This window comes from Trichoderma asperellum, chromosome 7 (assembly GCF_020647865.1).
Source record: "Trichoderma asperellum chromosome 7, complete sequence".
Classification (NCBI taxonomy): domain Eukaryota; kingdom Fungi; phylum Ascomycota; class Sordariomycetes; order Hypocreales; family Hypocreaceae; genus Trichoderma; species Trichoderma asperellum.
This window is the reverse complement of record NC_089421.1, coordinates 948930-960408: the sequence shown is the minus strand read 5'-3', so window position 1 is coordinate 960408 and position 11479 is coordinate 948930. Positions and strand designations below refer to the sequence as shown.

Sequence of the window (11479 nt, the reverse complement as noted above, 5' to 3'; positions counted from 1 at the left end):
TAGACTCGATACGCAGATCAAATCCGCGCATCCCCGGGTAACAGCTGTACTGCCCATATCATCACATTGATAGGTTTTGGCTTTGTGTTCTCGTTCATGCGACAACTCTCCTATTGTATGCACCTGAGGGCCGGGTTTAATGTCGTAGAGATCCCAGGGCAGAATCCGAGACATGCACCAGATGCTACCCTCCACATTCCACAGCAGCTCCCCAATCCTTCAAGCCACTCAGCATCTTATTTCCGAACAGTTCATGACATCTTCGATATAAAGCGTCATAGCGCCATTAATTCAAACATCAAATAAAATCGCGGCACAACAAAAGTCGTTTTTGCATAAACGCTCACAAGCTCGCGATACCATGGCGGACCTCGGCTTTCACCAACCCCTTGCAATGAGCTGAGACATACATACATACACATACGTAAGCGCCTCTCATATGGCACACGCAACAACACGAAATATCACCTTGTACAGCAGCAATGCCTGCAAAGCATGTTTTTGTACGGCTCCCGCGGGTTCGTCACGCCCTCCGTCCGTGCCGTCCCCCGCATCGGCTGTGGCCAGTCAGAATCAACCAGCCAAAGATCTTCCCCAGCATGTGAAGATCGCACTAGAAGATGCAACATCGTTGGCATCATCCAACCCAAGAGGCGAGGGTCATCAGCAGCGTTTGTCCAGAAGGGGGAAGAGACGAGATTCCAAGCGGTCAGTCCATATAACCCGATTCCGTTCCATTGAGACACAGTTATGCAGCTATCCGACAGTTGTAGCAGGTTGCAGCGAGGCACAAACGCCAGCCAGCAAGCTGGACTTGTGCTCCATCTTTGCAAATTGGTTTTCACTAACCCTTGCAGAGGAGACTAGGGCGGCTTGGTATGGCACCATATAACCGCCGCCATTGGCACTGTTCAAAACTAGCGTGTGGAGAGTCACAAACGACACAATTTACTGCACAAACGGGACCGGATTAAGGACGAGAGCCCGTCCAGGCCATTGAGTTGATCCGTCTCTCCTGCTGTTTTCTTAGTTGGCGTTTGTGCCAAACTATTTTGTCAAGCTTTCGTTCCCCGTATATAGCCGCTCTATGACCACAACTCTTTTGTCATAGTAAACTAAACAACTAGATTAGCCGAGAGTGAGAGTTTTTATCTTTTATTTCTCGCAAACGTTATCTCGACTCATTTCTTCATTTCTCTACTTTACGTTACATTGTCAGTTTCATAGTCAATATGCAGCTGGTTCTTGCGACGGGCATTGTAGCCGCAGCATTAGCTGTTGTCTACATCTTCAACCAAATCCGCGAGATTCTCTATTATAGAGCTCGGGCCAGGGAGCTCGGATGCGATTCGCCTCCATGGATGTCAACATTTGACCCAACTGGTATAGCCGATTTGGTAAAAGGTGTCAAGGCGAGCCGTAGAAAGCAGTTTCCCACTTATGTTCAGAGCAATTTCGAGCGGGAGGCAATCAAACATGGCCGCACGGTGGGCACATTACGCGTTAGATCGCCGTTCTTTCGGGAAACAATTGTGACGATGGATCCTCGGAATATCCAGACTATTCTAGCGCTCAAATTCAAGGATTTCGGCTTGGGTGTAAATCGGACAGAAAATTTCGAGCCTTTGCTTGGACACGGAATTGTGAGTCTTGCTCTATGAAAGCCCCATGTGTGCTCAACAACACATGTGTGCTAACTACTCTTCTCGGCAAGTTCGCCTCAAATGGCAAATACTGGGAGCATTCTAGAGCATTACTGCGTCCACAATTCAATCGCGGCCAAGTGAGTGACCTCAGCCTAGAGGAAGATCATGTCAGAGCTTTTATGACAGTACTCGACCGCCATGTTAAACCGGATGGCTGGACAAGTCTGGTGGACCTTCAGCCTCTGTTTTTCAGACTCACGCTCGACTCTGCAACCGAATTCCTCTTCGGGGAGAGTGTGAACAGCCAACTCGTGGATCACCAACCCAATTCTGATGATGATGTCAACTTCGCATATGCTTTTGATAGAGCACAGTATACTCTTTCCATTGGAGCGCGACTGGGCCCCAATTACAAGCTGGCGCATACTTCCGAGTTTACGCGGATGGTCAAGAGTGTGCACGATTTTGTCGACTACTTTGTCCAGAAAGCGCTTGCTGAAGGCGCCAGCGAGAAGAAGTCTGCGGATGAAGGAAGATATGTCTTCCTCAAAGCACTAGCCAAGGATACCCAAGACCCCGAGGAGCTGCGATCCGAACTTCTCAATATCTTGCTTGCCGGTCGAGATACTACTGCTTCGACTCTAGGATTTTTCTTTTATACCATGGCCGACCCTCGGTACTCACACATCTACCGACGCCTGAGAACCATCATCCTGGAAGAGTTTGGAACATATTCCAACCCCAAGGAAATCACATTCGAGAAGATGAAAAGCTGCCAGTATCTCCAATGGTGTTTGAATGAGTGCCTACGCCTCTATCCTGCAGTCCCCATGAATGTTCGAACCGCCCAAGTAGATACAACGCTGCCTGTGGGGGGTGGCAAAGACGGACAGTCACCAATCTTTGTGAGAAAGGGTCAAGACATTGGCTATTCTGTAAGCAAAATTTCCCACGCCCCTAGTTTTAAGGCTTTCCCGTCTAATATCGTCGTCAACTAGGTTTTTCTGATGCACCGCCGCAAGGATATCTGGGGCCCCGACGCAGAGATCTTTAAGCCAGAGAGATGGGAAACGCGACGGCCAGGCTGGGACTATCTCCCATTCAACGGAGGACCAAGAATCTGCATTGGTCAGCAATTTGCACTTACAGAGACAGGCTATGTCGTGATCCGATTGATGCAGCGCATTGACAGCATCGATGGATCACAAGCTGGCCCGGTTTCTCACGGCTTAACTTTGATCAACTCTCCCGGTGAGGGTGTTAACGTCAAATTGCATTTTGCCGAGTAGATATCTGAGCTGTGACATGAAAAGTTTCTTTTTTTTCCCCTCTTTTCCTAGTTATATAATTACTCTATTTACTTGTTTCAACATCGATGCCCAGAAAGAAAATGAAGCACCAGATGAGACTTAGAAGCTACCTATAAACGACATAAGAGCTAATATTGCATATGATAGCTTGCGAATATGATAGTATAGTTTCATTTAGGAGATTGAATGAAAAATGATTATTTATGGCAATGCCTCGGTTTTTCATGGCGTGTATCAGTGCCGTTTGCTTGTATCCAGCCCAGACCAGATTAGAAAACGACACCCCGCACCATTATTCCTGCAGGATTCTGGCGAGGCAGACGCGGAATAGATGCAATCCGCCTGGCCAGGACTTCACGGCAATTTAAACCCTCCCCAATGCTTTCTCAAGTAGGATATCAAACTCTCTTAATCTCTCCTTGTTGCTTACCTATTGTCAAATATTTATGTAAGGTATTCCAGCGTAGTATTGTGTAGCCAGAGATAATATATGAATGATTTGCCTCACAATGTGAAATGTAGCATGCACGTCCATTTGTCTAGCCGTGTTGTGGCCATCGCCGTAATCTCTAAATCATTCCTTTGGCGCAGAGCTACCCTACAAACTTCTTCGCTTTTCTGAATATGAAAATAGAGAAACGGTACCGGACTTTATCCCGTATTCTTCACAAAATAGGCCAAATGTAATGAAAATTATTTTACTTGAGTTGACGGGCGGCTTAAAATAATGGGAGAACAATTCAAAATAATAGAATATCCTTTAATATTATTATTCATAATTACAGGGGCTATATTCTTAATGTCAACTAATGATTTCAAGATTGCCATCTTCACATTATCTAAGATTGCTGCTTTAACCCGCTCTAAGATTTACCATATGCAATCCAGGATTGCCACCGAGGTTTTACTCCTCTACAGGAGATAATTGACACTGCGACAAATGGGATCAAAGTTTTAAAGACTACTTTTAAGCATATTACTCGAATAATGGATCCCCATTTTTCCACCATAGAAGCAGTTATGTGAAGTATTTGCGAGTGTCTACATTGGAACCGTCAGATCACAGCGAACTCGCAGATGGCGGGGGCATTTTAGGTATTTTTATCCCGCGTTTATGCAGATAACTGGGGATTGGTGGATTTGCAAAAGGGATATAAATGGGGCTGTTTCGTTATCCGTAAATTGTGAAGATCAGCAATGCTCTGGAGCTGGCCGCAATGAATTGATCTGCAATTAGAAGCATCTTAGGAGATGGCAAAGGCCTTAAACTTTATCATTTTTGAGACAGATTGTTTATTTTTATAAAAGACAGCCAAGTTTTATGAGTCATTACATAAGGCTTCTGCTAAGGCTTCTGCGCATGTATAAATCCCCAGATTACCCGTCAGCTATCCCAAGGGAGCGGTAGCGGTGCAGTATGTCGCACCTCTCCCTTGTTCGCTAGAGACTTGGCTTTAATTTCTCCGGCTTGGCCGGCTATTCTTATTCTTATTCTTATCAATATGCCGCAATATCTATTAACTGTCACCCGCCGCACCTTTTTGATTTGAGGTTATATTGATCCATTGGCAGTTATTCAAGCCGTTGCTGGTCCTTAATAACACGGGAAGCCAATAATCAATGAAAGAATGAGCATATCTATCTCCCTTTGTCGTAAACAAACGGCGATCTGCCGCAGCTGTCTTGATAGTATCTTATTGGCCTGGGATCTTGATCCGCCCATGAAATTTGAGGCGCAGTCGGGCAAGCCTTTATCCAATGGCTAGAACATTCTTTCTGCCTAGACTCTGTTTTCGAGAAATCTCCACCTTCCCCATGATATCTAGCTAACACGCCGGAGCAAGCAGTGGAACGCGCGTCGGTCTTTTTGGACGGCCAGAGAACTTTTCGTTGCGCTTGTTGCGCTCCTTTCTGTTCTTTTCCTTGTTTCTTCTGCTTTCTCTTGCTCATTTTTGTACCCGCGCTCGTGCTTGTCTTCATATGGCGATGGCGACAAAGGTACCTGTACTTCCTCCTGTCATCTAAACACTAAACAGGGGCTGCGGCTGATCCTTGTCTTTATCGGAAAGTCCCTGTGATGATGGCATTTCAAGGAAGTTGAGCCGCCTCCCTTGCGCCACTTTATACAGCGGTAGTCAGCATTGATTTGACAACTCTATTATGCCCATTAATGCTCCAGGGCTATGACGAGTCCTAGCTTATCTCCAGCTCCTCCAATCCAAGAATACTAATCCTTGGTGGATGTGACTGAAACGCCGGAAGGAAGTGAAGGCCGTGTCTTCGTTGGCTATCGTCAGTGGGGCAACCCACCAAGATCATCCGGGCTGATCGTCCCTTCTTGGCGATGTTTATAGCAGATCGTCAAAAGGCCTCACCAGGCAGTTTCATCTTCTTGGCAAGTGCCCTGAACATCGTATGAGGATCTCCGGTATGACAGGCAGTTCAAACTTCTGAATGGAGCATAAGTTCCCGGATCCTAAGAGTACTGCTATTTCCAGATGGGCCCATACTGAAGCATAAGCTACGCTCCTTTCTGCCAGTCATTGCGTCAATCCAAACTATGCTTAACTCTTCGGACCGGAAACCGCAGCTGAGATTCGTTAATATGGGCTGAGGTTGCAGCTTATCATAATACCTAGATCTCTTTGAGTAAAACACGCTTGCGTGCTATCGGTCTAGCATTTAAGGCATCATACGTACTATTATTGGTCGCCTCCACTGTCTCCACGACTTGCATGCCTTGACTACACTTGCTGCTAGCAGCATCAAAGAAGCCTTTCCGAACTGACTCGCAAAAGTTCTCCAATGGCATCACAACCAACTGCCCAATTAGGCTCCCTGATGAGGCATTGCTGCATCGTGAGTTCTGGGGAGAGCGGTGTCAGATGTCTATCATCGTAACCTTATGTCGTCTCAAGCATTTTGACCTTCTATTCTCGTACTGGTTTCCCGATCAAAAGGACTTTTACGATATCTCGTGTCGGAATTATCGTGGTGTTTCTTGGCGGGAGTTACTAACGTCGATCTTTAGGGGAGATAAAAAAAAAGGATAAATAAGGGTTGACAATCTCGCCTAAGGAGAAATTACAATTCGTCTCTCATCAGCATCTCCAGAACTACCATAGATCCACTTTCATTTCATTCTATTTAACCAATTTCTTCCTTCCAAGTCATTTGCTTTTCTTCCATTGTTCAAGCATACTTCAAGATGCAGCCCACCACGTCCTTCGGCAGTTTCCTCGTCACCTTCCTGTCTGCCTCTTTGGCAGCAGGTAGTGCCATTCCTTACATGGCTCCCCAGCCTGGCTCTTTCGAGATTAAGAGAACCGCCAACACCGGCTTCACAGGAAAGAATGGTGCTCTCGCTCTAGCTCGTGCTTACGCCAAGTACGGCGTCCCAGTCTCCGACACTTTGATCGAGGCTATCGAGACTATCAAGTCTGCCCAACTCATCAAGCGTAGCAGCGGCAATGCCACCGCCACCCCGGATGGCGATGATCTTGAGTATCTCGTCCCTGTTCAGATTGGTACTCCTCCCCAGACTCTCAACCTGGACTTCGACACCGGCAGCTCCGACCTCTGGGTCTTCTCCAGCGAAACCGATTCTAGCTCTGCTCAGGGCCACAGCATCTACAGCCCGGGTAAGAGCACTTCTGCCCAGAAGCTGGATGGTGCTACCTGGTCCATTACCTATGGAGATCAGTCTTCCTCCTCCGGTGATGTCTACACCGATGTCGTCACTGTTGGCAGCCTGACCGTCAAGTCTCAGGCCGTTGAGTCGGCCCAGAAAGTCTCCGATCAGTTCGCTCAGGGCAAGAACGATGGCCTCGTCGGCCTTGCTTTCAGCTCCATCAACACTGTTAAGCCCACCCAGCAGAAGACCTGGTTCGACAACATCTCCGGAAGCCTCGATGCTCCTGTCTTCGTTGCCGATCTCCGCCACCAGACTCCCGGCAGCTACATCTTCGGAACCATCCCCTCCGACGCCAGCAACGTTCTCTACGCTCCCGTCGACAACAGTCAGGGCTTCTGGCAGTTCAGCACCAGCAGCGATATTGGTGGATCCTTCAACGCCATTGCCGATACCGGTACCACTCTTCTCCTCGCCAGCGACGACCTCGTCAGCGCTTACTACAAGAACGTTCAGGGTGCCCGCCAGGACCAGCAGCAGGGTGGATACGTTTTTGACTGCAGCGCCACTCCCCCAGACTTCACCTTCACTGTTGGAGACGGCAAGATCACCGTCCCCGGTAGCCTGATCAACTACGCCCCGGCCAGCGGCAGCGAGTGCTTCGGTGGTATCCAGTCCTCTGGTGGTCTTCCATTCGCCATTTTTGGTGATATTGCCCTCAAGGCTGCCTACGTCGTCTTTGACAGCGGCAACACCCAGGTCGGTTGGGCTCAGAAGCAGTAAGCGATGTTTTCTAATTGTTAGTGTGCGAAATGGGTTGAATATCTCATCGGAACGTGGTCGGATAAACAATGACAATGGTCACTATGAGAAAGAACGAACGGCCATAGAGCCTACAGATTTTGATGTACATTATATTTTTCACAATTGTAGATTCATTATTGAACTTGTCAATACAAGCATTTTCATTACATATCCAGATCTTTCATGTTCTTGTAATGGTGTATCAATAGACGACCATTATTTTAATAATACGTTTAGCGTAAGAGCATGCGTCAGATGTCTTTATTATATAAGCTTAAATGTCATGCATGTGAACAATATTCTCCGTATACTGAGAAAAGCGCAATTAGGCAATTCTATGGAAGACATAGATAGCCACTGTTATTTAATGAATGCGTCCCACCTGCTTAGTATGAACTGAACCCATTCTGATTCTGCTGCCACTGTTGCTGCTGCTGACCAGCGCCATGCCATTCATCATTCATTTTTGGCTCTCCCCTAGGTTTCATCTGTGGATTGCCTCCCATATCATAACCTTGTGACTCATTATGCCCTACTGGAGGGGAAGGGTAGGGCCCTTGAGTAGTGTAGTTGGGACTGTTTGAACCACCGGGTCCTTTCAGCGGCATATGCCCTGAATGCTGTGAGAATTGTTGCTGCGGGGGGTGTCCATGAGGCGGCTGCATCGACGGTTGATATCCAGAGGTAGGAGGGCGTGGCTCTACATTACTCGACCATCCTCCAGGTCCTTGTCTTTGCACCGAGTTCGGGTTCATGCTTACAGGTGCTTGTACGGGCCGCTGCCACGGGTAACTCCCCGTTCTGGGCAAATAGCCAGGACCTTGAGGCTGAACAGCAGCCATATAGGCATTAGGCGCTCCTCTGGCGTGAGGATTCCAGTCATCGTCTCTCTCATACCGGTCGTGGGCGAGATAGCTATCTGTATCACCAAGGCATGCCACGCGGTACTCATCATACCTCCTAGTAGTTTCCTCTACCTTCTTGAAGTGCTTTGATGTGAGTTGTTTCTGTAGCCCCTCTGGTCTTTCACCCATGTCTCCCTCGTAATGCGCAAGTGAGCTTGCGATCAAAAAAGCATTGCGTATCTGTCGTCCGTTCCATCTTCCAATACCGTCTGTGTGATTTCTCCAGTGGTCGCTGGCAAAACTAGTGATATCGGCCTCATCGATGAAAAGCTTGTTATGTCCGGGAGCCTTGGCGGCCTGGTCTTCGATTTCTCTCAGTCGCTGGATGTTGAGTTTGAAGATTGCAACCACCTGCTCCTCGGTGAGGAAGTTGTAATGAAGGTTCAAGTGCACACGCGATTTAACTGCTTCGTCAAGAACGCCAGGCCGGTTCGTGGTTAGGAACAGAATGCCGTTGTAATATTCGAGCATTCGCAGGAACACTAAAAGAGATTGAAGTTGAATGTTAGCACTTCTTTTTTTTTTTTTAAAAAAAAAAAAAAAAAAAAAAAAAAACTTATACATGTCCAAAGTTAAAAGCCTGAGGCACGATATAGTAAACACTTACCAGAGACTAAAGCATTCCTTTCCAAATCTTTCCTATCTCTCTGTGTAATAAAGACATCCGCTTCGTCCAGAAGAAGAACGCAATCCCACAGGTGAGCCAGACGAAATATCTCGCTCAAGGATCTTTCCACGCTCTCAGGCGTGAAGCCCAAGTCTCCACATGTGATGGGGAACAGAGGCTTCTCAAATTTCTGCGCAACTGCCTCAGCAGTGGCTGTTTTACCAACGCCAGGCACACCAAAGAGCAAGATTACTATCCCTTTGCCTTTCCCGCGAATGAGATCTTGGGTTGCAATCTCAACAGTGCCTTCGTTGGCCCTCTTTTTGAAATGAGAGTAGACTAGCGATTGAATAAGCGTCTTGTGTTCGCCGGGAATCTGGAGACTATCAAAGGCCCTGTCCTTGTCTTTGAGCTCGGGGAACGAAACGTCTCGAACGTCAACCTGGACGAATTTGCGCTCCCAAAGGGCATATGCAAAGAGTCTTCTAGGTAAAAGTGCCAGATTGTCGCCTTCAAGTTCTCCAATCTCAGTCTCGTTTTCGTTGTCTTTCTTTTTCCTCAGAAGCAAATCTGTTTCGATAAAATCATTCATCTGGAGTATATCAACGCCGTCCTCAGTAATCAATTTGTCTTCCCATGCATCCTTGAGGTTGGTGCGCTTTTCATCATGCCACTCTTGTAGCGGACTCTCATTGTCAACTGATATGACAACTCTGTAAGTCAGCGGGTCGACTGCCAAAATGTCGGGCTTCCATGAAGGATCTGTATTATAGGCTTCCTCAAAGTCGACGAGAATCTCACTTTCGATATGCTCAGGGCTTGTCATGACTCTTCCATTTTTGTCCTCGATGGATTGGCCTAGAGGCGTTTTAATGAGCGTCCAGCCGCGGTAGAAGCTGTATCTCTTGTCAGGGTCAATGTGTTGGATGAACTTGCTTCCGAATTGTCGGCCTCTCTCCATTATCTCATCTCGCTGTTTGACGTATCTCATAGGATAGCAGGGCAGCTGTGTGATTTCGCGCTCTCCTTCGAATGAGGGAATCTCGATAGTCCTACCAACAGCTGAATAATTCTGTCCGTCGTAGTCTATGTGGTAGCACGATATTGACCAAGTTGAGTCCATTTTCAGGCAAGATTCACAGTTGCAGCCATCAATAACCGTTTGCTTGAAAGGTGCTCGATATATCCTCCATATCATCTGGTCAGTATGAGATCCTCTGGTGTTGTGGGTGGACGACGACCCTGAGACCATTGCACCACCATCTCCAAACCCAGCTTGGAGACTCTGAAGCACGCTGTCCCAGCCCATGGGGATTCGAGCACGAACACCGCTATTGAGATTAGGTACATAGACTAGGTCTCCAGGCTTAAACAGATACCATAGAAGGTCCCATCTAATCTTTGTAGGCGCAGTGTTTATGTCTTGGTCTTGAAAGCGCTGATACTCTGGCATCACCTGTTCATCTATAAATTTTATGTAGAGTTTCATCTCAGCCAGTGTATCAGCATGGGTGAAGAGGGACTCTATTCCGAGAGAATCAGAGTCTGATCTTTCTTTGCCCTTATCTGAAGTTGATTCTTGGGCTTGCTGCGAGCCAGCAGACTTCGAATCAGCACTTGATGCCGATTCTTCTAGCTCAGCTAGCGCTTCTTTCATTTTATCATGAAAATGTATCAGGTAACGGAAAGGTCGACGGAAGACATGAGGTCGCCCATTCCATTTCTTTCCTGCCGGACTTTGGCGTCCGAGATACATCATGACAGCCCTTGAGTTGATTCGCACTCGCTGAAGCCAGACTTCGTCTCCGTCGTCGACGACGGTCTTGTGTTGAGGGTTTCGTCGGCCAAAGCCTCTCCGGAAACCGCCTCCCCAACCACCCATATACTGAAAATCTTGAAGACCTTCATAGAGAAGTGCCGACTCCTCTATTTCTGCTTTCAGCGAATCGCCAGCCACGAGTGTCTCGATAGCATAGTTGTGATCTTCGGTTCGGTGATTCTTGAATTCATCCCAAGTGAAACATTCTCGGGTTTTTGGGATAACTCGCGAAAATGCCTGCATGGGCTTTGGCTTTGGCTTCTCTTTTTTGCTTGTTGATACGTTAACAGTAGTGGGTTCTGGAGCCGCGGTTGGCTTCTCTATTTGTGCGGAGTCGGGTTCATTCTTCTTGTCTTTAGACTCATCCTGCTTGGGCTCATCCTTCTTGTTCTTCTCTTGTTTTACATCATTTTTTGATGAATCGGAGGTTTCGCCGTTCGAAGTGCTATTTATAGGCCTTTCGCTTTGTTCTGCGACGGAACCTGCGATAGACGGAGTCAAAATTGTAGCCTCCTTGGCAGTGCTTGTTTCGCCATTCTGGCTGGTTACCCCAGCACCTGCCGCCATTGTGTGTCTTTTTTTGGCTAGTGAAGAAGATTTACTACAAATGCGGCTCAACTGGGTACATGTCCATCGAAGAGGGGGGGATTTCTCTTAAATACGTAGAGTCGGAAAACACATACAGCTGAAGCAGCGCTTCCGCCACGAAGCTGATTAATTCCTCATAAGCAGCTGCGCTTACTTGGGCATAGGCCCA

The 11479-nt window shown here is 47.4% G+C and overlaps 4 protein-coding genes across 4 annotated transcripts; 3 read left to right on the top strand and 1 right to left on the bottom strand.

The window, feature by feature from the left end:
• Nucleotides 1-495: 495 nt before the first annotated feature.
• Nucleotides 496-921, top strand: TrAFT101_011084 (uncharacterized protein; the record flags this gene model as incomplete). Its single annotated transcript, XM_066129141.1, has 2 exons — nucleotides 496-708; nucleotides 868-921. The coding sequence occupies 2 exons, from the start codon at nucleotides 496-498 to the stop codon at nucleotides 919-921; spliced, it is 267 nt and encodes an 88-aa protein (XP_065985271.1).
• A 311-nt stretch (nucleotides 922-1232) lies between these two features.
• On the top strand, nucleotides 1233-2935 carry TrAFT101_011083 (uncharacterized protein; the record flags this gene model as incomplete). Its single annotated transcript, XM_024902781.2, has 3 exons — nucleotides 1233-1643; nucleotides 1715-2581; nucleotides 2645-2935. 3 exons carry the CDS (start codon nucleotides 1233-1235, stop codon nucleotides 2933-2935), a joined length of 1569 nt encoding a protein of 522 aa, XP_024757034.1.
• A 1960-nt stretch (nucleotides 2936-4895) lies between these two features.
• Nucleotides 4896-7437, top strand: TrAFT101_011082 (uncharacterized protein). Its single transcript, XM_024908780.2, has one exon. It carries the CDS (start codon nucleotides 6165-6167, stop codon nucleotides 7368-7370), a length of 1206 nt encoding a protein of 401 aa, XP_024757033.2. The 5' UTR covers nucleotides 4896-6164; the 3' UTR covers nucleotides 7371-7437.
• A 66-nt stretch (nucleotides 7438-7503) lies between these two features.
• Nucleotides 7504-11389, bottom strand: TrAFT101_011081 (uncharacterized protein). Its single transcript, XM_024901033.2, has 2 exons — nucleotides 8904-11389; nucleotides 7504-8778 (listed from the first exon to the last, which is right to left on the bottom strand). Exons 1-2 carry the CDS (start codon nucleotides 11287-11289, stop codon nucleotides 7778-7780), a joined length of 3387 nt encoding a protein of 1128 aa, XP_024757032.1. The 5' UTR covers nucleotides 11290-11389; the 3' UTR covers nucleotides 7504-7777.
• Nucleotides 11390-11479: the final 90 nt, after the last annotated feature.